The sequence below is a fragment of the Salvia splendens genome, chromosome 17 (assembly GCF_004379255.2).
Source record: "Salvia splendens isolate huo1 chromosome 17, SspV2, whole genome shotgun sequence".
Classification (NCBI taxonomy): Eukaryota; Viridiplantae; Streptophyta; class Magnoliopsida; order Lamiales; family Lamiaceae; genus Salvia; species Salvia splendens.
This window is the reverse complement of record NC_056048.1, coordinates 6,022,904-6,046,511: the sequence shown is the minus strand read 5'-3', so window position 1 is coordinate 6,046,511 and position 23,608 is coordinate 6,022,904. Positions and strand designations below refer to the sequence as shown.

The 23,608-nt window shown below is 37.9% G+C and overlaps 1 protein-coding gene across 1 annotated transcript; it reads right to left on the bottom strand.

The window, feature by feature from the left end:
* Positions 1-6,204: 6,204 nt before the first annotated feature.
* On the bottom strand, positions 6,205-7,704 carry LOC121775054 (receptor-like protein 44). Its single transcript, XM_042172010.1, has one exon. The coding sequence runs from the start codon at positions 7,462-7,464 to the stop codon at positions 6,655-6,657; it is 810 nt and encodes a 269-aa protein (XP_042027944.1). The 5' UTR covers positions 7,465-7,704; the 3' UTR covers positions 6,205-6,654.
* Between the last annotated feature and the right edge of the window lie 15,904 nt (positions 7,705-23,608).

The following is a 23,608-nucleotide window of genomic DNA, read 5'->3' as shown; positions in this document are numbered from 1 at the left end:
ACTATCATTTTATGATGTAAAAGTATCATTTTATCCAACCAAATAACTCAAACAATCAATTTATCATGCAAAAGTATCATTTTATCATTTGAAACTATCATTTTGTCCCCTCAAACTATCATTTTATGATGCAAAAGTATCATTTTATCATCCAAAATTCTAAAACTATATCATTATGGAACAAAAGTATCATTTTATCATTTGAAACTATCATTTTATCCCCTCAAACTATCATTTTATGATGCAAAAGTATCATTTTATCATCCAAAAACCAAAAACTATCATTATGAAACAAAAGTATCATTTAATCAGATTATCCATAGTGTTTAAGAACGAAATTAATCAATGTCAATATCACTCTCATCTCATGTATTAAATCATTCCACAATAAGAACACAAATCTAACCATTCAACACTAGCTACTGAGCTAAAATATAGAACTCCATTCTATAAGAAAAAATATATGTTTAAAATATATGGATTAAATGGTTTTTTTTCATAAATAAAAATTTGAATGTTCACCTTCAATATATTCTATTGTAAATATGTAAAGCCCGAATTCAGAAATGATTGTCATTATCTTTATAAAATATATTATTATATAATTTTATTAAACATAATACATAATTGGGGAGGAATTCGGTATTCGGTATACCGTACCGTGATTTCGGTATACCCCCGAAATCACGGTACGGTATACCGAAATGTCGGTAAGGTATCAGTATCGGAATTTTGGTATACCGACTTTTCGGTATACCGGTATACGGTATAACGAAAAAAACGGTACGGTAAAGGTATGCATTTTGGCCATACCGCACTTTTCGGTACGGTATGCGGTATGGTCATTTCGGCGCGGTATACCGTACCGTTCCAACCCTAAGGATACCTGAGTATGGATACGATATTGTCTCTATCTCTCTCTAGTATTTGGTATGGTATTTTAGAATCTATATAATTATATTATTTCTTATTTTAAAAAAAGTATCATTTTATCATTTGAAACTATCATTTTATCCCGTCAAAGTATCATTTTATGATGCAAAAGTATCATTTTATCATCCAAAAATCTAAAACTATCATTATTAAACAAAAGTATCATTTTATCATTTGAAACTATCATTGTATCCCGTCAAAGTATCATTTTATGATGCAAAAGTATCATTTTATCATCCAAAAATCTAAAACTATCATTATTAAACAAAAGTATCATTTTATCATTTGAAACTATCATTTTATCCCGTCAAAGTATCATTTTATGATGCAAAAGTATCATTTTATCATCCAAAAATCTAAAACTATCATTATTAAACAAAATTATCATTTTATCATTTGAAACTGTCATTTTATCCCGTCAAAGTAACATTTTTTGATGCAAAAGTATCATTTTATCATCCAAAAATCTAAAACTATCATTATTAAACAAAAGTATCATTTTATCATTTGAAACTATCATTTTATCCCGTCAAAGTATCATTTTATGATGCAAAAGTATCATTTTATTATCCAAAAATCTAAAACTATCATTATTAAACAAAAGTATCATTTTATCATTTGAAACTATCATTTTATCCGGTTAAAGTATCATTTTATGATGCAAAAGTATCATTTTATCATCCAAAAATCTAAAACTATCATTATTAAACAAAAGTATCATTTTATCATTTGAAACTATCATTTTATCCCGTCAAAGAATCATTTTATGATGCAAAAGTATCATTTTATCATCCAAAAATCTAAAACTATCATTATAAAACAAAAGTATCATTTTATCATTTGAAACTATCATTTTATCCCCTCAAACTATCATTTTATGATGCAAAAGTATCATATTATCATCCAAAAAACTAAAACTATCATTATGAAACAAAAATATCATTTTATCATTTGAAACTATCATTTTGTCCCCTCAAACTATCATTTTATGATGTAAAAGTATCATTTTATCCAACCAAATAACTCAAACAATCAATTTATCATGCAAAAGTATCATTTTATCATTTGAAACTATCATTTTGTCCCCTCAAACTATCATTTTATGATGCAAAAGTATCATTTTATCATCCAAAATTCTAAAACTATATCATTATGGAACAAAAGTATCATTTTATCATTTGAAACTATCATTTTATCCCCTCAAACTATCATTTTATGATGCAAAAGTATCATTTTATCATCCAAAAACCAAAAACTATCATTATGAAACAAAAGTATCATTTAATCAGATTATCCATAGTGTTTAAGAACGAAATTAATCAATGTCAATATCACTCTCATCTCATGTATTAAATCATTCCACAATAAGAACACAAATCTAACCATTCAACACTAGCTACTGAGCTAAAATATAGAACTCCATTCTATAAGAAAAAATATATGTTTAAAATATATGGATTAAATGGTTTTTTTCATAAATAAAAATTTGAATGTTCACCTTCAATATATTCTATTGTAAATATGTAAAGCCCGAATTCAGAAATGATTGTCATTATCTTTATAAAATATATTATTATATAATTTTATTAAACATAATACATAATTGGGGAGGAATTCGGTATTCGGTATACCGTACCGTGATTTCGGTATACCCCCGAAATCACGGTACGGTATACCGAAATGTCGGTAAGGTATCAGTATCGGAATTTTGGTATACCGACTTTTCGGTATACCGGTATGCGGTATAACGAAAAAAACGGTACGGTAAAGGTATGCATTTTGGCCATACCGCACTTTTCGGTACGGTATGCGGTATGGTCATTTCGGCGCGGTATACCGTACCGTTCCAACCCTAAGGATACCTGAGTATGGATACGATATTGTCTCTATCTCTCTCTAGTATTTGGTATGGTATTTTAGAATCTATATAATTATATTATTTCTTATTTTAAAAAAATATATTTTACTATTTTATTTTCAAGTAAATAAAATAAAATGATTCAACTATCACACAGGTGTAACGCTTAAAAGATTAAAAGGTCCAATAACACCCCTAAATAGTGAATACTCTGGATTCCATCTACAAGCTTTACATTTTGGAAGCATGGAATACTCATTGGGGATATATAAAAAAATCCCCGATTTATGAAGCTTTCATAGGATGATTTTCAAAAAAATTTCAAGTTAATTCACGAAATTGAATTTATTCTACAACGCAATTTGACAGGTTGCCAATACATTATAGGTTGATCTTCTTTTTATATACAAATGCTTGCAACTCGTGTCACTTTACTGGTTGGATTCAACTTTAAATCTTCTAGCTAATTGCCCCTAATCAAAAGTTGATTATTGTGTGGGTAATAAACTTTCAAACCTCCGAAACCTATAATGGACTAGAAAATATCATAGTACATATAAAAAAGAATGAACTTATTAAAAATTCCAAAAAGGGAATTTCAAAATTTTCATGCAGTACAAGATTGGAGTATTGTGATCTGTTTCTCTTTCCTTATTTATAGAGTATTGTCATGATTTTTAGTGATCCAATGAGATTTGAATAAGCAAGCCTCTAATAGTACCCTACCAATATATGTGTCCATGAAAACTTCATACATTGACAAGAACCAAATAAGAGTTGTTTTGAATGTGTTGTGGAGTGGTAAGAATTCTGATGAAATTAATTTTAATCTGTAAATTCATTTTTTTTATTTTATTATAATTAATTGGATTTATTTTTTAAATGATTGGAATAAGTTTGGAATCCATTGAACTCAATGAGTTTAAAATTTATCAGCAGACAGATTGGATTCAATCGAATTATGTCATGAAGGAACCATATTAATTTATTGAGCATGTTAGACAAGCAATAAGGTAAATAAGTGCATAATTTAAATAGAAAAAGTACATAATTTGAATGAAAAATACATAGTTTGAGAGAGAAAGAAATTGGAGAGAAATTAGAAAAAAAATCAAATGTGAGTTATAGTATAAATTTAGAATTAATATTAAATTTAAAAAGTCAAAATTAACCAACGTTTACACGACACACTACGAACTTTGTCATAGTTCAAGTCATCGGTGTCCATCATTTTTACAGCGACGTGCTCAAGGCCTGTCAAAATGGATATCAGGTATTGGATACCCCGTTATCCAATCTCGAAAAATCGGGTAATTGGATACCTGATACCCAATTTTTCGGGTTTCGAATTGGGATCAGGTATTGAGATTTTTGAATTATCGGGTATACCCGAATTACCCGATTAAAAAAAATAATATAATAAATTATGTATCTATTCTGTTCTTTAAAAATTTAAATAACTTATTGCATTTTGTATTTCTAAAAGTATTTTAGTTATTTTCTTTTAGATTCGAACTACTTTAAGTTTGTATCAAATTCGAACTACAAGTTTGTATTTCTAAAAGTTTATAGTTAATTTTCTAAAAAAAAATATGCATGTATTATGTTATTTAAAATTTTAAATAATTTATTCGGATGTTACATGAATTTTGTATTCCTAAAAGTTTGTAGTTATTTTCTCTTAAACTCGAACTACTTCAAGTTTGTATGAATACGAAGTTACGAACTACATATTTGTAGTTAATTTTCTAAAATAAAATCCAAAACCGGGATTGGATACCCAATTTTTCAGGACTTAATATACCCGAGTAGGGTATCGGGTATCCGGATACCCGAATTCAGTTTTCGATCGGGTATTAGTTTTTGAGAAATCCGGGATCGGATATCCTGATTTGACAGGCCTAATTTTGGACACCCACACGCATGCTTAAGCATATGACGTTGAGCATGCCTATGAGACATGTGATAAAGTTTCATGAACCACGGCAAAATAATTGAAGTCAAAGCAATTTAGATCATTAAAATCATGACAAACCAAAATAGCCACTATAACCCACCAACCTCAATCATGCCTAAACCGAACTTCTTGCTCCTTTAACAACAGCTATGTTCTTCGCTGTTAATCAAAAGGTTCAATAATTTTTTTAAAAAAAATTATACATACATTTTAATTTCATATAACTTGATTTTATTATTATAGTATGTGTGTATTCTGAGAAAATCAGAAAACATTGTCTAACTACAATTTGCAATAGTCGTACATTCAAGTATGCAATATTTTATTATAGATAGTACTCCCTTGTTCCTCTGTATCCGAGTCGTATTCCTTTTTTTGGTTGTCTCACTATAGCTGTGAGGCATTTCCTATTTTGGTAAAAAGCACCAACTTTTCTTCTCTCTTATTTTACTCTCTCTTACTTTATTCTCTCTTAATATCTCTACATTTTACTTTCCTACATTATTCTTCATTCACTTTACTCACTTTTAACACAATTTCTTAAATCACGTACCGAAAAGAAACGCATCTACTACAAAGGGACGGAAGGAGTAGTATAAACTTTCACAGAGTAATTTTCGTGATTAAATAAATACTCCTAATTTGTCCAGTTTGATCAAACTCCATTGCTCACCTTCTCCCAAGCTAAAAAAGTGATCTATATTTTTTTTTCATTTTTTTTTGTTTATTCATCAATAAAAGTGATTTTAACCTCAAACTACACAAAAAATATTTGCGATGCGAGAAATACGGAGTACTACTATAACTCATAGTAATAAATAACGTGGTTTGGATTGGAGAATCCAAAACATATTTTTATCCAAACGCAAATTCCAATAGGGTTTAAATTATAGAAAATTTAAAAATTCGAACTTTTTTATAGAAATTCGGAAGCTTTTAATTTTTTATAGTGAGGAACACGTTCTACATTTATTTAATTTGCACCAAACATAAAATAGAATAACACCACAAATCCAAAAAATCATTCTATGAACTAAATTTATAATCGTGTACACCCATAGGCATAGATTTTTATTTTTATTTTTAAAGTAAAAATTACATCAATTTAAGCTTTTGGGCCACGAAACTAGACCCATCAAATCTACATCGTGATTCCACAAATAAAAAGCTAAACCTAACGCAAATTGACATCAAAAGCAACCCATATCGAATTAAATTAAACATTTTGATTAATTTTTCAATTTTCAATTTTCATTTCCAATTCAATTGAACCTTGTCATGTAAACCATTAAAAAAAACAAAATTAACATGTACAGTGGGCCCCAAAATTCATGTACTCTCATTACATTACAATGCAATAGAAAAAGGAATGAAAAAGAAAGGGAACAGATAAGCTTCAGAATCAATAAACATGATGAAATCATAAAAGAGTTGACTGAATGTCTCCACAAGAAAATTTAGACTGAATAGTTATTTTATTGAATATTTACAAAATTAACAAAGCTTATGGATGGAATGAAATTGAAAAGGAAAGAAGAAGAAATTTGTAGAGAGTCCCAACTCCCAAGTTGGAAAGGAGATATTTCCATATGATTACTTCTTACCTTCAATTATGGACCCAACATTTCAGGCTGGGAGAGAGAGATGGCATTGAAAACTCCACAATTCATTCATTGCTTTACATATTTGTACTAGAAAATTACTAAGCTTGATTAATTAAACATAGGAAAAGAATCACAAGATGAAGAGAAAATAGAAGCAACAATGCAATGCCTAAACCTACCCAATTACAATAATAATCCCCATTAACAATTTAAAAAGGGGAAAAAAAGAAGAAACCAAAGAAAAAAAAAAGAAGCATACCTGCAAAATTCAATCAAATCCGAGGAATCAATGAATGGCGATCTCAGTAATCGGGCATAAGCTGGCTGATTTTGCCTTCATCGTTTTCCGATTTCTTATCAGTCACTCTCAGCCAAACGCAGACGGCGGTGAAGCTTAGGATCAAGCTGAGAAGCCCGCTGCCGAGCCCGATCCCGACGATTGCGAGGACGGAGAGCCCGCTGCTCTTCATCGGCGGCAAGGGGTAGCCGTAGAGGCCTTTATTCCCGGCGTATGAGCTGGCATTGAAGCGGGGCAAGTTGCCGCTCCGGTTCCCGAGCGACGACGGTATCGGACCGGATAGCTTGTTGTTTGAGACATCGAAGACGGAGAGCCTTACCAGAAGCCCTAGCTGCTGCGGAATTAGCCCCGAGAGCTGGTTATCGTGGAGATCGATGACGTTGAGGTAGGCGCAGAGGGCTAATTGCTGCGGGATGTCGCCGGAGAGGTGATTGGCGGAGAGATTGAGGACGGCAAGGTTGACTAGATACTGGAGGTCGGGCGGGATGGGGCCGGAGAGCTGATTGGAGGAGAGGTCGAGTGCTTGGAGATTGGTGCAATTGGAGAGGAAGGGGGAAATGGAGCCCTTGAGAGAGAGGTTAGAGAGAGAGAGCTTGTAGATGCGGCCGTTGTTGCAGATGGCGCCCTCGAGGAAGGAGGTGAATCCCTGGCAAGGGTTGGCGAAGGTGGATTTCGTCCAGTTCTGGAGATTTCTGAGGGGATCCTGCAGAGACTGGCTGAGGTGGGTGAGGCAGCGCTCGTCGTTGGGATCGGCGGAGGCGGCGGAGGCGAGGAGGAGGGCGGCGGCAATCCAGCCCCAAATGATGCCCATCATTCTAATCTTAACACATAAAGAAGAGAAGATGCACGCCAACTGTTTGTCGAAATGCCAGTGGGGGATTAGAGATAATGGTTATAGTGTTTTGAGGAGTAATCAAACGTAATTAGTAGTACACTAGTTTGCTTTATCTTTTTATAATTGTGTGCTTATTTGGGTGTTGAAATCGGAATATGGAGATGCGTGTTGGCATGTAATGAAACCATATTTATTTGAAAAATTAGAGAGGTAGAGAGAGTGTATATATAGGTCACATGTGGGTGGGCAGCACCGAAAGTAATAACACGGCCGCGGGGGATGTTGATTGCTCTACTAATTCTTCTAACTCTCATTCACTACCAATTAATATGCATCATCCATCACATATTTTACAATTTCCTACTTTTGCCCTTTTCTATCGAGAATACCACTTATCAACTTAACTGATAAAACAACACTACATAAAATTTCGTATCGAAATAGATATGTTCCACTTAAAATAAGACAGAGGACGTGTTAGACTATTGATAATGAAAATAAGGAAAAATGAACCAACATAGTTAGCATAGTGGTTTAACACATCATCCCTTAAGCATGAGTTTAAATTTTCAATCTTTATCCATATAAATGTAGCAAATCATTTAATCAGTCTCTAAACACTTAATAAGTACAAGAGTTAGTCCTTCAGCTGTGAATAGAAGGGATACAATTGTCATAAGGAGGGATACCCCAATTGAGAGGTACGATCCAACCCTGAACATTACGAGAGGAGGTGGGAGCTCACGCGGTAACTGGACATGGGGGTTGTGGAATTTTTTTAAAATAAATATTATTCTTTAAAATTATTATCTTCGTTCCACATTACTTGAGTAGGTTCCGACGTGGAAGAATTTCAAAAAAATATTCTAAAAAATTACTATTTCTTTCGTCCCAGCCTAAAGTGTGACGTTTTCTTTTTTGATACGTCACAACCTAAGTGAGGCATTTCCTATTTTGGTCCTCACTCCTTAAGAGTCCCGGTTGACCATATAAATTACTACTCCATATATGGTATGTTTGTTAAATTACTACTCCATATAAATTGGAAAACATATGTAAATATATTTGGTAGTTGCAGAAGTCTCGTTATACCACTACTGAAACTCTTCATTTACATACATATCATGCTGTCCACGAAACTGAGCTTTTCATACCCAATATTTTAAAGCACAAAATTTTTTTGTGTATCCACTTATCTACCTAATTAAATTAAAATATAATTGATAATTTTTAGTTAAAATTTGTTAATTAGTAGTACTCCTATTAATTATCATCAAGATTTAATTAGAATATATGTAGGTGAGCGTGACTTAATTTTCAATCATAACATTGGCTTCATATTTCATTGAAGCTGCCATATTTTCACAAAGAGCATGCGCAGCGGTGGCGTCCGTCGCCACCGCCGTCCGCGCCGCTGGCACGGACGCCATCCGCCGCCGCTGCGCTCGCGCCGCTGGCACGGCGCTGCTCGATGTATCGAGCACGTCCGTGCCAGCGGACGCACACGTGACGCGCTCTCATTCGTCAACGGCATAGCAGTTGTGTTTAAACATTTTTTATTTTTATTTTTTTAAAAAATTGGTATTTAATTATAAATAATGCTAAAAAATAAAAATAAAAATATTTTCCAAATCTCAAAAATATGGCCGTTTTTTTTCCCATTTTTTCTTAATTTTTTTAATTTTTTAAATTTTTTTCCCAAAATCATCTATAAATACACACATTCATCACTCATTTATCACATCAATCCATCTCTCATTCATCTCTCATTCATAATTCTTATACAAACTATCAACACATTCAACCTTCACTCAAAACATCAAATGGATTTCCCCCACGCCGAGGCGAGCATACGACGGTTGGCCAGAGGATCGAGACAAGACACACAATGCGCGATACTCGAATCCACAATCAACTACAAGAAGACCTAATCAACCACATGTGGGCGAAATTCGGCAACGAGTAGTGGTTTTTTAAATTTTTAGGATTTTAATTATGTAATTTTTAATTTTCAGGATTTTAATTATGTAATGTTTAATTTTATCTGTCATTTGTAATATTTATTGTGGTTTTTAAATGAATTTTAATATTATGGAAATGTTATTGTTTAATTGGATTTTAAATTAATTGTGCTCGTCCTTGCGGAAGAGCACAGTTATGGTGTTGTGCTCTTGCCAGAGAGCAGGCATGAATAGTATCGCCCGGGCCCACAACCGTGCCGCTGGCAAGAGCACAGTTGTAGATGCTCAAAGGAGAGGTGTATACATTTTACTGAGTTTAAACAAAAAAGAAATTTGACCATACAAATATTTTATTCGCAACATATATAGGATTAAATAAAAGGTAAAGATATCATTTTGCTTCCCGGATCGTTCCAATTCATCTTAGTATTTGTTGTATTTGGTCACAAATATATCAGTATTAAAGTATAATCACAATTGATATAACTCGTAAGAGTGGGTTTGAATCCCCTGCTATGTTCAAAGCCACAACAGTGTTATTCCACACCACATAATATTTAATTAAAAAAATTAATTTTATTATTTTTGAATTATATATTATGTGGTTTGGAACATCATACCTTGTTGTGACTTTGAGCACAATAGACTGACGGAGAATCCAAATTCCATAAAAGTATACATAAATTGTTGAAAATAGCACATCAACCGAATTTATAATTTTTATATGGTTTTAGAGAAGTTAAATTATGATAGTAGTATTTTTATTGTTAATAAATAAAAATGTTGTAATTCCATAAAATTTATACTATTATTGTAATTAAAAGTCCTAAAATAATGTGATAACTAAAACGCTCCTCTTGGAAATAGTGCAGCCAACATTTGAACAAAGAAAATGATTAGAAGTGAAAAGATACGCATGCAAATATTTCAACCGAACGAAAAGGCAAGAAAGAGAGATACCATTTTTTTTTATAAATTATGAAAATCAAAATGTGATAGAGCATCCGCAACGGGCTGACGATACCCCCCGATGCCTCGGGCGCGTCATCGTCCGCCCACTGTGGTTCCGCGGACGATGCCCGATGCATCGTCCGCACCCTATAGATCGTCCGCGGACGATAGGGCATCGTCCGCGCCATCGTCCGCCCAATGTGGGCTACGCAGACAATGGCGCGGACGATGCAACGCGTTTTTATTTTTTATTTTTAATTTAGAAAAAATTATTTAAATAAATACCCCCTACCCCACCTTCATTTGTAATCTTTCCATTCACTTTTCCACACTCAAATTACACTATAAAATGGATTCCGGTGAATACTCAAGTCCGAATAGTCCGATGTTTGGGGGTGGTGCACGTTGGCCGGGTAAAGACCCTGACGAATATCGGTCGTTCGACTCCAACACGCAGTACGATCCAAAATTCAGTACGGATTCGTACGGTCTGTCTGACATGGAGCCGTCTCCAACTCGCACCGCCGCCCTTTCCCGCCACGCCGCCGCCAGAAAGAAGCGGAACCGGCACCGGGCGTACAAGGTGCCACCTCCGCAAACGAATGAAGAGTACGCCCCCGGGAGGACGAACTACCAACCGGATGAAACTCTCGTCTTGACGAGGTGTTGGGTGGATATTTCGGAGGACTCGGTATTCGCGAACAACCAAAAGCAGGTTGCGTACTGGGAGCGCATCGCCAAGCGCTACAATGAGGCGAAGCAGCCGAGCGCGTACAAGCGCCATAGGGAGCAGCTCCGCAAACACTGAGATCAGGTGAATAAGCAAGTCAACCTGTTCTCGGTGGAGTACGAGAAGTGCTCGAGGGAGCAGGGAAGCGGCGAGAGCTTGAGCGATGTGCGCGATAGAGCGTTGTTGTCGTACCAGTCAATGTACGGCGACATCAAACATTTCAACATCTGGGCGCTCTTGAAGGACAAACAGAAGTTCCAGAGCGGGATTCTGCCATCGGCTGCGCCAAAGAGGACAAGGACCACCGAAGCCGGTGCTTACACAAGCAGCGAAAGCGGCGCATATCCGGTGGACCTCAATCGGACGATGTACGAGGAGGAGGAGAGTTCCGGCACACTGGTGTCAAGGCTGCGAAGAACAAGGGGAAGGCGAAGGTGATATCCTCCTCGCAAGCCGCGACTGCCCCCCATCGCCGATCCCGATCCCGACCCCGACCCCGACGGCACTTGCCTACGCGGAGTTGGCAGCGACCGCCAACCGGGGGACGTTGTTTGACACGCACAACGCCCTCATGCAATGTCAGGACCCGACTAAAGCCGAATATCTCCAGGGGATGATCGATGAGCTGCGCCGCAAGTTGGGACTTTTGTAGAGTAGTCAACTTTTTTTCATTTCTAACTCGTGTAAAACTTTTTTTAAATCAATGTAGGATTTGCCGTTTTTAATTAATCGTGGTATTTTTTAATTATTTTGCGTTGACATATTTGAAAATATTTAAATTAATTAACAAAATAATAGTGAAACCTATAGGGCGGCCTTTATGGCGGCTTATAAGGCGCCCTACTGCAGGTGGAATGATAGGAGGATAAAATGCTGACGTGGTGGTGCATAGGGCGAGCTTTAGGGCGTCCCTTAGGGCGCTCCACTGCTGATGCTCTAAACGCTTTAAGCAGTCAACTAATCATTCTTAAACAAATTCGCTGTGGAGCATATGTATTTACTATTTACACAATAATATAAAAGCAAAAGAAATCGTTTCTTCCGGAAAGACAAAAATGAGAGAGAGATTTAGACAGTGTATTTATGTAAACAAAGTTAAGCACGCGTGAGGATTGAGAAGGTGGTGTCACCCTAATTCATAAATGCCAAATTTCTTTTGGACTTTATAATAAGGCAAAATCATCATTTTCTCGACCTCAATTTGGCTTCTAGGTTTATGTCGTGTCCTAATTTGGCTCCATTTAATTCTCTTAATTAAAGCTTTGAAATTGAAAACTCTAACTACGATACCTTCTTAATTATCAAGTATTCAACTCTTTATATGGATTTTCTTTTCAATCTTAATTACGTATAAGTAAATACACACACAATTAATTTGGAAAAACTAGGCTATCAATACAAAAAAGAAAAATAATAGTAGCACAAAGTGGCATGGTCCATTCTGCCCTCCACTTAGCTTGCTTATTCATCAGACATCAATTAGAATGGTCCTACATATACATAAAAAAAATAGCAAAAAGTCTGAAAATAAAGGCAGAAATCTGATTTTGACTGTGGAAGTGAAATCTGCAAATTACAAATGCAAACAAACATCCAACTAGTCCTGTCAAGATCGCCTAATTCAAAGATAAGATGACTAAGATTACCAAGCTATTGTTTAAAAGTAATACTCCATTACCAAGATTGTGCAGTAGTATGAAGTTTGAAAGGGAAGAGGAAGAAAATCCACTACATAATACATGGTCCAACAGACAATATAATATCAAGTTGTTAGGAGGAAAGGAGGGAATCTAATCTCACAGGAGAGAGCGAGAGAGAGGTTGAGGGAATATCTTAGACAAGCCATTCTTGTATGAGTGCGACATATGTCCCTTGGTCTTGCTTACTTCCAATCAAATAATGTTTGTTACTTGGAAACGTTATGGAGAGCTACACTATATAGTAGTAGTATTTGATATTTCTCCCAATTTTCTTTAGCTTATACTATAATCTAAAAACAAAAATTGGTAATTCTATTGATAATTGAGGAATATTATAATAGCCGACCTATCGCAAAGAGGGAGTATGAGCGATTGAGAGCTCTACGATTTCTCACATAACAAAGGCTTGTTACTTCACCGATAGAATATATCAGTAACAAAGGCTTGTTACTTCACCGATAGAATATATAGTGTTATTAGAGACACGAATGAAATGACACTTTTAGTCTTTCTTTAGAATTATCCTTGTTGTTTTAACATTGGCTTGCTCGTTAAGGGGTCTTTTGGACTTTTTTGAATTTGTCTTTGTTTGTGTTGTGAGGTTCTTAGGTGGGTGTTTATGTTTGTTTGTCTTTTTGGACTTGAGCTTTTCTTTTATAACAGTATCAATAATCTAACTATAGATTTTTTATGAAAATGTTATAACTATACATAATTAGAATCAAATAATCAAGTATTGACAAGAAAACATATATTGAACTATCCATAATTACAATAATATATCCCAAATATCACAAAACTACAAAATGTACTGAAATTCAATTTCTGGTCACATGAAGATTTTGTGGTTTGTCAAATGATAACGTAGAATATATGATATGAGCTAGCATCAAAACAATGTCTATTTTTTTATTGCCTAATGAGCAACCTAATCCTTCATTAGGCAAATTTTGAGTTTTAGGACTGTGATAGTTTGGGTATTCAATTATAGTTATGCTGCATGTGTTTAATGTGTGATACGTCCATTAAAAGGTTAATACTCAATAGTTCAACAAAATACTGTAATTATGCATAGCTAGAGACAATTATGTTAAAAGATCAATAATTCAACAAGTATTAAACTTAATTTTTCTCCAACCCAAAAGAGGAAGAGGCAATGCACTTAATTGATTAGGGTGGTGCTTAAATCACATCCTTGTTATTAATCAACTTTGAGGCGTGCATTCAGTCGTTTCACTTGAACACCAAACTTCAAACTTTAAATTTGAGTCAATTTTCATTTTTATGATTATTATTGGCAAAAATAGTCAGAAGATCAAACGAGAATAACTATGACCTTAAACTAATCCAATTAAACAACATCTTACCATAGATCAGACAACAATCAAACGATAAATAACATATTCAATACAACATATATTCATTATGGGATGTGATCAATTGCTAACTCGTGATTTAATTACTAACTACATCTAAATCTTTAAGACCATATGATTTTAGAAACCTTCTATTCTAGTAGTCTGAGTTCACATCTGAAATGCTAGGGTTCACATCTGAAATGCTAGGGTTTGATTCGGATTTGATTTTGATGTCCATCACATGATATTATTTATCTTATCTAGTAGTACTAGTATATATGTTGTGTCACTAGCTCGTACCATTATCATTTGGGACACCATATATTAGTGTTGTAAGGTGGTAGACATAACCCTTTAATCAGAGCTTGCTTGGATTGTGATTTATGAACTCAAATCTGACACAAGATTGCCCTTCCTCAATCATTCATTTGTTGAATTTCTAAGCACCATAAATCACATTTGTGGTAGGTGATAAACTAAAATTTAGGGGCATCCTACAAAACCCAATATCTGGCCATTTTCTGCTCAAAACTAATAGCTTAATTATATTCCTAATATTCTATGTGGAATTGAATAGTTGAATTTCCACTTTATATAACACTATACTATACTATATATACATTATCCTTCCCCCAATTTTGTTGAGCATGTTTTAGAATAACAACCTATTTAATTAATAATGAAATGGAACTACTTTACAACTCAAAAGATTTAAGTTTGTCAGGACCAGAATTAACCACACGTCAATATGACGAGCACATAAAAAAAAAGAAACTGAATTATGCAGCTGGAAATTGACGTGCCAAATGCGTGTGTGTATATATATGTCAAAATTGAAAGTTTGAAACATTAGCAAAGTCGACCCACACTTGTCTCATGGTCTCGAAGGTTATGATTATTGAAAGTGAATATATATTGATGTGCATGAGACACTCAGACAAATTTGTGGTAGAATAATTTTGCAAAGTGTAATGGGGAGGGACCCTAGAAGACTAACTATATTTTAGTTTCTATCACTTCAATGGATATAAGATACTAGTAGTATCATTTTAGATCTGTATGAAATTCAATTTCAACTACAACAACCGTTTGTTTTCCCCTCAAAAACTACTTTAATCGATTTGTTCAAATAAATTGGTCATTTTGATTTTAATTATTAATACTATTCAATCTATGTGAGAGGATATCAAATTCAATATCTTCGATGTTGTTTTATTACTCTTATCCATGAACTGGTATTCGTGGAGTCCAACACAATAAAAATTACTCTTATTACTCTTATCTATATTACTATTATATATTTTGAATATAAATAATTTAAAATAATAATTACTTTTAAAATATAAATTACAATTTAAGTAGAAGTATCTTTTGTTATTCATAATAATTGATTCCAATGCCACCTCTATTAGTATAAGAAACACATCACACAACTCCATAGTATAATTTAGTTATTTTGGCGTGTTCAGAGTTTTGGTATCAAAGTATATTATTTTTAATTTGTGACATGTTAATTTTATCATTATTATTAAGTCTGATTACTTGTGAATCTTTCTAGTACATAATATGATTGTATTTCCTACTCTACAAATATTATTGTTATTACTTGTATTTTAACAATAGATGTTACTATTTGTTACACATGAGAGCTTACCACACACTAACTCGAGAAATATTTTGAGACGATGAGTGATATTTAATTTTAATAAATTTTATAATAATATAGAATAAATAAAATACTGTATGACTTATGATTGTGTCAAACAAGCTTAGTATACCGAATAATTCGCCAATAATTGATCAAATATAATATACCCTCACCAAATTCTCCTCACAGAAAAAAAATGAAAGAAGAAACAAAGTGAAGTTGTGAAGACCCAATAGTTACCGAATCTATGGTTGTCAAATCAAGGTATCGAAAGTTTGGCATTGGAGACATTTCCATTTAGAGTTGGTTTCAGCCCAAATCATAAAATGGACTATCTGATTTGACTACCAGGCCCACCTCACATAATCTATATAGTACTCCGTAGTACTTCTCATTTAAAAGAATACTCCTTCTTAACCAACTCTTACATTTACTTTACAGATTAATTTGAATTTAATACGTTAGATTTTATGGTTTATTGTCTATAAAGTCATGAACTTTCAACATAGTTTAGTTTTTCACGTGAACTTTCAATGTTGCATGGAAAGTCATGAACTTTACCAAATCGTGTAAATTTCTCATCTGACCCGACCCGGTGGATTTTCGATACAAACTTATCTTACGTGACGCGCCGGAGGTGTGACTTGGCAAATGACAAATTTAGGGTTCAATTCAAATTGTTGAATTAATGCTACTTTTATGTTGAATTTGATTTGTGGAATTCGATTTGTATATTTATGTCGATTTTTATGCCGAATTCGATTTGTATGTTTTCATTTGTTCTACTTGTATTTTTGTGAAAAGTCTAGGGTCAGAAATTGCAAAGATGGAAAAGAAATAATCAGAATTAGTGGTGTTTTGCCAAGTCACGCCTCCGACACGCCACGTAGGATAAGTATTTGTGTCGGAAATCTATCGGGTCGGGTCAGATGAGAAATTTACACAATTCGATAAAAATCATGACTTTTCATGCAACATTTAAAGTTCACGGGAAAAACCAAACTATTTTGAAAGTTCATGACTTTACCGGCAATTTACCCTAGATTTTATTAGAAATAAAAAGTCAGAACATATCTCCCTGTGTTTGTATCTACAATTTCAGTCCAAATTTTAAGCCCTACATGTTCTAATTTCAATTTTCGCACTTTAATCAGTCCATTGGAATCAACGGTGTCTTAAAACGAATGAGCTATATGTATTTGAAGAGCGAGCCAACGAATAGCAAAGTACTACATCCGTTCCATAATAGTAGAGTCATTTTACTATTTGGTACGTTTCATAGTAGTGGATTCATTTTCCTTTTTTGTAAAAGTCAACATATTTTTTCTCCATTACTACTTCTCTCTCTTTCTTACTTTCTTCTGTCTACGTTTTACTCTCTCATAATTTATTATTTTTTTATTGAATACACTGCACACTTTTTTCTTAATCTCCGTGCCGTGCCCGAAAAAAATGCCTCCACTATTATAGAAACGAGGGAGTAGAAAATTTCATAATTTTGCAACTTGCAAGCCAAGCGAAGTGTTTGCCATTTCCCCCTATTTGCAAACATATAACAAGATTTTCCCTCAAAAACACTGCAAGCATGAGATTAAGCTTGTGGTTTTCTCTTACTATAAGTTTTGACCGAATTTTTCTCACTAAAATATATCCCTCAAAAACACTGCAAGCATGAGATTAAGCTTGTGGTTTTCTCTTACTATAAGTTTTGACCGAATTTTTCTCACTAAAATATATCGTAAGCATTGCGCGTGCTCGGCGATTTCCTCTCAATAGCAAGCACCATGCCTTAGCAAAGAAAGCGAGCACTTTGGGTGTACGTTAACCTTTGATGCCATATTCCGCAAGCATGTATTGTTCCATAAAAATAGAAATATTTGGGATGACATTACAATAATGCATAATTGATAAAGTAAGAGAGAGGTAAAAAGAAAAAATTAGTGGAGTATGTTAGTGGAGAATAAGACTATTTCATTAGAGCATCCACAATAGCGCCTAGCGCACAGCCTAGCCGAGCGCCGGCTCTAGGCGGTGTGCTAGGCGATCTATTGCAGCCGCCTAGCGGATTTCGCGAAAAAAAACCGCCTAACGCTCGGCGGTTCCGCGGCGCTAGGCGGTGCGCTAGGCGATCCGCTAGGCGCTATTGCAGCGTCCGGATCGCCTAGCGCACCGCCTAGCGTGAATTTTTAATTTTTTTTTGTTTCCGAAACACTATATATACGCGACTTGCCTGTCATTTTTATTCGCACCACTTGTATTAACGAGTACTCTCTCTATCTAAATTTCTGTACAAAATCAACAACGGTAAATGGATCTCAACGACGAGCCTACTTAGGGAGTAGCGGATCTCAAACTCCCCCGATCCCCGTGGGAGGTGGATGGAGTCAAATTCCCCCATACTACAACATGTACCCGTGGCAGCAGATGATGCCCGGGATACCAGCGGGGGGGAGTCCGGCGGGGGCGTTTCCGGCGATGTCGGGGTGGGCACCCAGTGTCCAGATGCCGGGGTGGGCACCCGGGATGCAGATGATGCCCGGGGGCGTACTGGCGACGCAGGGGACGCCCGCGACACAGGGGACGCCGGGGGACGTCTATCGGCCCAGTTTTGATTTCTCGACTGGTTCGTCGCACACATCGACGCCAACGGAGGCTGCGCCTCCGGCCCAGTTTGACACTTTCTCCTTCGATGACTTGGGTTAGATCTTTCCGGTGTTCCGGATGCTCCAGTTCAAACGGGGGGCGCAAGGAGGGGTCGGGGCGCCCCAAAGAAGAAAGGCAAGGGGAAAAGGGTCGGCGAGTCCTCGCAGCCGGGTGAGGACGACAACTCGGTACGGAGGAGGTGGACGGACGCAGAGAACGTCGCGCTGTCTAAGGCGTGGGTGAGTGTTTGCGACGATCCTCTCGTTTCGAACAACCAGAGGATCGTCAACTTGTGGGGCAAGATAGCAGCAGCCTACCAGAGGTTTTGCCCGGAGGGGAGGCCACGCAATGGGGAGGATTGCCGGAAGGGGTGGGACCGAATCAGGGTTGCGGTCTCTCGATTTTCGGGCTTGTACACCAACGCCCTCCGCATGATGAACAGTGGGCAAACGGAGGACGACTGCAGGAGGATAGCGGAGGGGGGTGTACAAGGACTTCACCTACTGGAACTGCTATCTTGTGCTGAACGACTCCGAGAAGTTCTGAGTAGGTGTCGACTCTGGCTGGCCGAAGAAGCAACGGTTGAACTATTCCGGTGATTTCAGCGGCAGTAGCGGTGGTTCCCACGACCTCCCTGAGACGGCCCAGGAGGTCCCGACCCCTCGTTCGTTTGCTCGCAGTACTCGCCCGGTTGGGCACAGGCGGGCTCAACGGGAGGCGAGGGGGGTCGCCGGGGTTTCACATGAGGTCCAGTCGGCATCCCCCCTTGGCCAATCCACAGCGGATCTCAAATTCTTCGCGCGTCAACAAACGCGCGCTCAGATGGTCAAGACGATGGCCGAATGGCGGGCGGCGGTGGACCCCGTGGAGAAGAGTTTGCTTCAAACATTGCTCCTGAGCATGCAAGAGGATTTGGAGGCGGCACGGAGGGAAGCCGCCGGGAGTAGTGGCGGCGGCGACGGAGGCGGAGGCGGAGGCGATGGTGGCGACAGCGACGGAGGAGACGACGACGGCGACGTGGAGTGAATTATTGTACTTTTTAAAAATTATTGTAATTTTTTTTAATTATTGTACTTTTTTTAAATTATTGTACTTTTTAAATTAAATTTCGTATATTGTGTGAATGTTAATTATTTCATTTTGTATATATTTGTTAATAGTGATGTGGATATTATGTGGCTAGGCTATGACTGGGCTATTGATGGGCTATTTGCTTGTTTTGATGATGTGGCAGGAGGATTTTTAGTGCTGATGATGTGGCAGTGGCTAGGCTATGGCTGAGCTATTCCTATCGTGGATGGCTTTAGAGAGAAAAAAGTTACTACTAAAATATAAGGAGTAATGCCTTTTATAGACACGATGGGTGAAACTTGAAAGCGTGAAGCTCGATGCCTTTATCTCATTAAAGTAACTAAACGCAAGCCCAAAATGAGCTGTTATTTTTCACTTTGAAGACACATGCATTTTTATAACCACAATGCCATATGCAATATCCCATTTTCGCAGTACTAGGTTCACTACAATTCTCGACCAAACCGAAAATACAATAAAGGTGGGAATGTAAAATAGCAATTTCTATTAATCAAAATGTAAGAATAGTAGTTTTTGTGAAATACAAATATTTCTTACTCACTCGTACAGATGTTTCGGGTAAATTTCAGTATATATTGCCAAATCTCTATGATATTGTTATTTTAAATATTTGTCAGCATATCTTTCAGTGATCAATTTACATTAAACTAATGATCAATTTTACACTAATATTTATTGGAGCAATTTGAGATAGTGCATGGCAGAGGGAAAATGAGGAAGTAATAATAAGCAAATTGCGAATTGGAAGTCAGAATATGCAAAAGATATAGTGGTTGCTGATGGATCCGCGAATTTTTGATGTTAGCAAATGCTGGTAGAGAATGAAAATACAGACACAAAGAATTTACGTGGTTCGATTTACTGAAGTAAATCTACGTCCACGGGAAAAAGGGAGGGCAAGATTGTATTGCTTGATCTGTTTTCTACAGCTTACAAATACAAACTTGCTATTTGCTATATGGTGTTTTATCTCTAGAGAGCTTAACCTTCTCATATCAGATCTAAGTTCCATTTATATCTTGGACTAAGATCGTGGCTTGCATCACCACCCTAAGTCGTGGATGTCGTGTAGGTCATGGCCTAAGATCGTGGATGTAGCGTAGGTCATGGCCTACGATCGTGGCCTGAGTTGACACCACGTGGTAGTGGGTGTGTTGGACATCCTGTATGGGTCCACTAACTCCTTGTTCGGTCGAATACTGAGACCGAACTGCTTTGGTTGCCGATCTGAGAGTAGAGCTTGATGCCGACCTGAGAGCAGAGCTTGATTGGTTGGCTTTTACCGAGCTGTAGGCTGAGGCCGAACTCTTTGGTAATGCCGAACTCATACTCCTGCTTTGGTTGCCGATCTGAGAGTAGAGCTTGATGCCGACCTGAGAGCAGAGCTTGATAGGTTGGCTTTTACCGAGCTGTAGGCTGAGGCCGAACTCTTTGGTAATGCCGAACTCATACTCTTCCTTGGGCTTTGGGCTGATGGGCCGTCATTGCTGTTGGGCTTGTTTAGTACGCACCCCATCACTACCCCCCCCCGAAAAGCGAAGTGAATCACTTCGGCGAAGCGAGTCACTTCGGCATTCTGGAATACGGGGGGAGGCTGAAGTCGGGGGACGTGCCCTGCGCGTGACTGCATTAAATGCGGCATTAAATGCGACAGTAAAATCTGGCCGTCGAATCCTGAAAAGGTGGGATATGAAACGGTGCGATGATTTGAAATCTTTTCCAAATCTGATAAATACCGCCTTTCTTCATCATTTGAACACCTTTGCTATTGGCTTCTTCTGCACTCTCTATCTTTTGCGTGAAAAATTTCCTTCCGCTTTCAAAAATTTCCTCAGGATTTCTTCAAACTTTCAAAGAGTAAGAACCATGTCTGCTTCTTCTTCGTCTGAGTCTGGTAGCGGTAGAAAAGGGGGTAAGGGGTCTTCTAGCCGGAAAGAATCCGGGGAGAAGACCGTAGAGTATTTTCACAGTATCTTGAGTAAGGATACTGTGATATCCCTTTACGAAAAATACTCTTTTCCTGGGGGGAAGGCGGTGGTTCCCGACGATGATCATAGGGCTAACGATCCGCCGGAGGGTTATGCCACCGTTTACGAAGCCTGCTTAGAATGCGGGCTTCGTTTCCCTCTTCCCCCACCTTTTGTAGAGTTTCTTGATTTTTTTCAACTCCCTTTAGGTCAGGTGACTCCGAATTCTTGGAGGCACTTGTCGGCTTTTGCTGCCGAACTCCGTAGGTTAGATAAGGATCTGTCTCTGCGGGCAATCCTTAATTTTTTCCAATTTAAAAGGAAGGGATCTTGGTTTTACTTGATCCCCTTACAGCCTTTTAGGGCATTCTGCAAAACCAAGTGGCCGAAATGGCAAAACCGCTTCTTTTTTTATAATAGGACAGCGGCTCCGGGCTTCCCCTGGAGAGGGCCGAAGTCCGTGATTCCTCACCCTCGGTTAGAACCATTGGCCGAGCTCGATGACGAGCTCAACAAGATTCCCATAGTTAGGAAACAATACACGGAGTCTGAGCTCGTCAAGGGCGACGTCGTGTTCGACATCTCGTCTTCGGACGAAGAGGCCGAGGGTGAGGATTTCTCTTTACCTTTATGTTCTACTGCTTTAACGAAGAAAACTAACCTTGCTTTCTTGCTTTTTGGCAGTGTACATGCTGAACAAGGCTACCCGAAAATCTTCGGAGTCCAAGGAGCCGGAGAGGCCGAAAACCGCCAGCTCGGCGTCTGATGCCGAGAGGACTCCGAAAAGGCAAAAAACCTCTTCGGATCCGAAGAAGCCGGAGTCAACTTCGGCAAAGGGGAGGGGGAAGGCCCAGAAGCCCCCGAGAGCGCCAGAGAAAGACGTGGTCTTGGCGCCTCCTTCGGAACATATCTGTGAGCCGTTTTTATGGCCCACGGACTTCGCCGAGGTGAATTCTCTTCTTGATTTTCTGGCCTTGCTTTTTTTTTTTTTCTGTATTTTTTGTGGTCCCTTTGTTGACTTTTTTCTTTATTCATTTTCAGAGGAACGATATGCTCTCCAAGCTCGTCGCCGTCGAACTCTCCAAAGCGTCCAATGACTATGCCGAGATGCAGAGGAAGTTGGCGGCTGCTTGTCATCGGGCCGAACAGGCTGAGGCTAAATTTGAGAAGGCCAGAGCTGCTAGGATTTCGGCCCAGGATGAAGCTCAGTTTGCCAAAAACCAGCTCGTCATCCAGCGAGAGCAGGCGAAGCGGAGCGATGCTGCTGCTGTGGTTGCTCAAGGGGAGGCTCTCCGTGTTTACACGGAGAAACTCTTTTTGAGCAGCCAGTTCTCGGCCTTTGTCGGTAGCCTGGTAAGGCTAATTGCCGATAAGGGCGAGCAGGGGGCCGACGTCGTGCTGCCTCTGTACAGCCGAGAGATAGCAGCTCGGCTTCAGAATCTGCCGCTCCTTGAGGAGCTCGCTTCATCCTCGGTCCTGCTTTCTGCAGACCGAGTCCGGAGTTGTCGAGCTGATCGGGACGAGAACCTGGAGGCTATCTTTGCCTCCGTGGGACCCGTTTCACCCGCTTCGACTTACAACGGAGAGGGTGAGGCCGAGCCGCTGGAGCTGGAGGCCGAAGTCGAGCGGGCCGGGCATCCGGAGAAGGAGGCCGATCAGGAGGCGGAGGCGAGGCCGGCAGGAGGCGAGGCCGAGGCTGAGGTAGCCCAGGAGAAGGAAGCTGTACCAGACCGAGGAGCCGGAGACGAAGCTGGCGGAGTATGATTTCGTCTCCCTTCTCTTAGTCTAGTTTCTTCCTTGTAAAATGGCCTTGAAGCCTTAGTGTAAAAAATTTTCCTTGTGAATGAAAAATTCTCTACATTTGTCTTCGTATAGCTTTTCGTACTCGCCTTTATTCCTGTTGTATTTTACTATCTGCTCGGTATAGCTGCCGAACTAATATAGCTGCTTTGTACCCAAGGAGATGGAGATACTTCACTGGAAACGGCTGTACTCTTCGGCTTTGGACGAAGCTGAGAGAAGAGCTATAGCCGATCAGACGAAGAATGACGAGCTTCTGGCTCGTTTAGTGAA

What these genes read in the sequence shown, in the direction of transcription:
- LOC121775054 (XM_042172010.1), bottom strand. Translation starts at nt 7,464, where the DNA reads ATGATGGGCATCATTTGGGGCTGGATTGCCGCCGCCCTCCTCCTCGCC.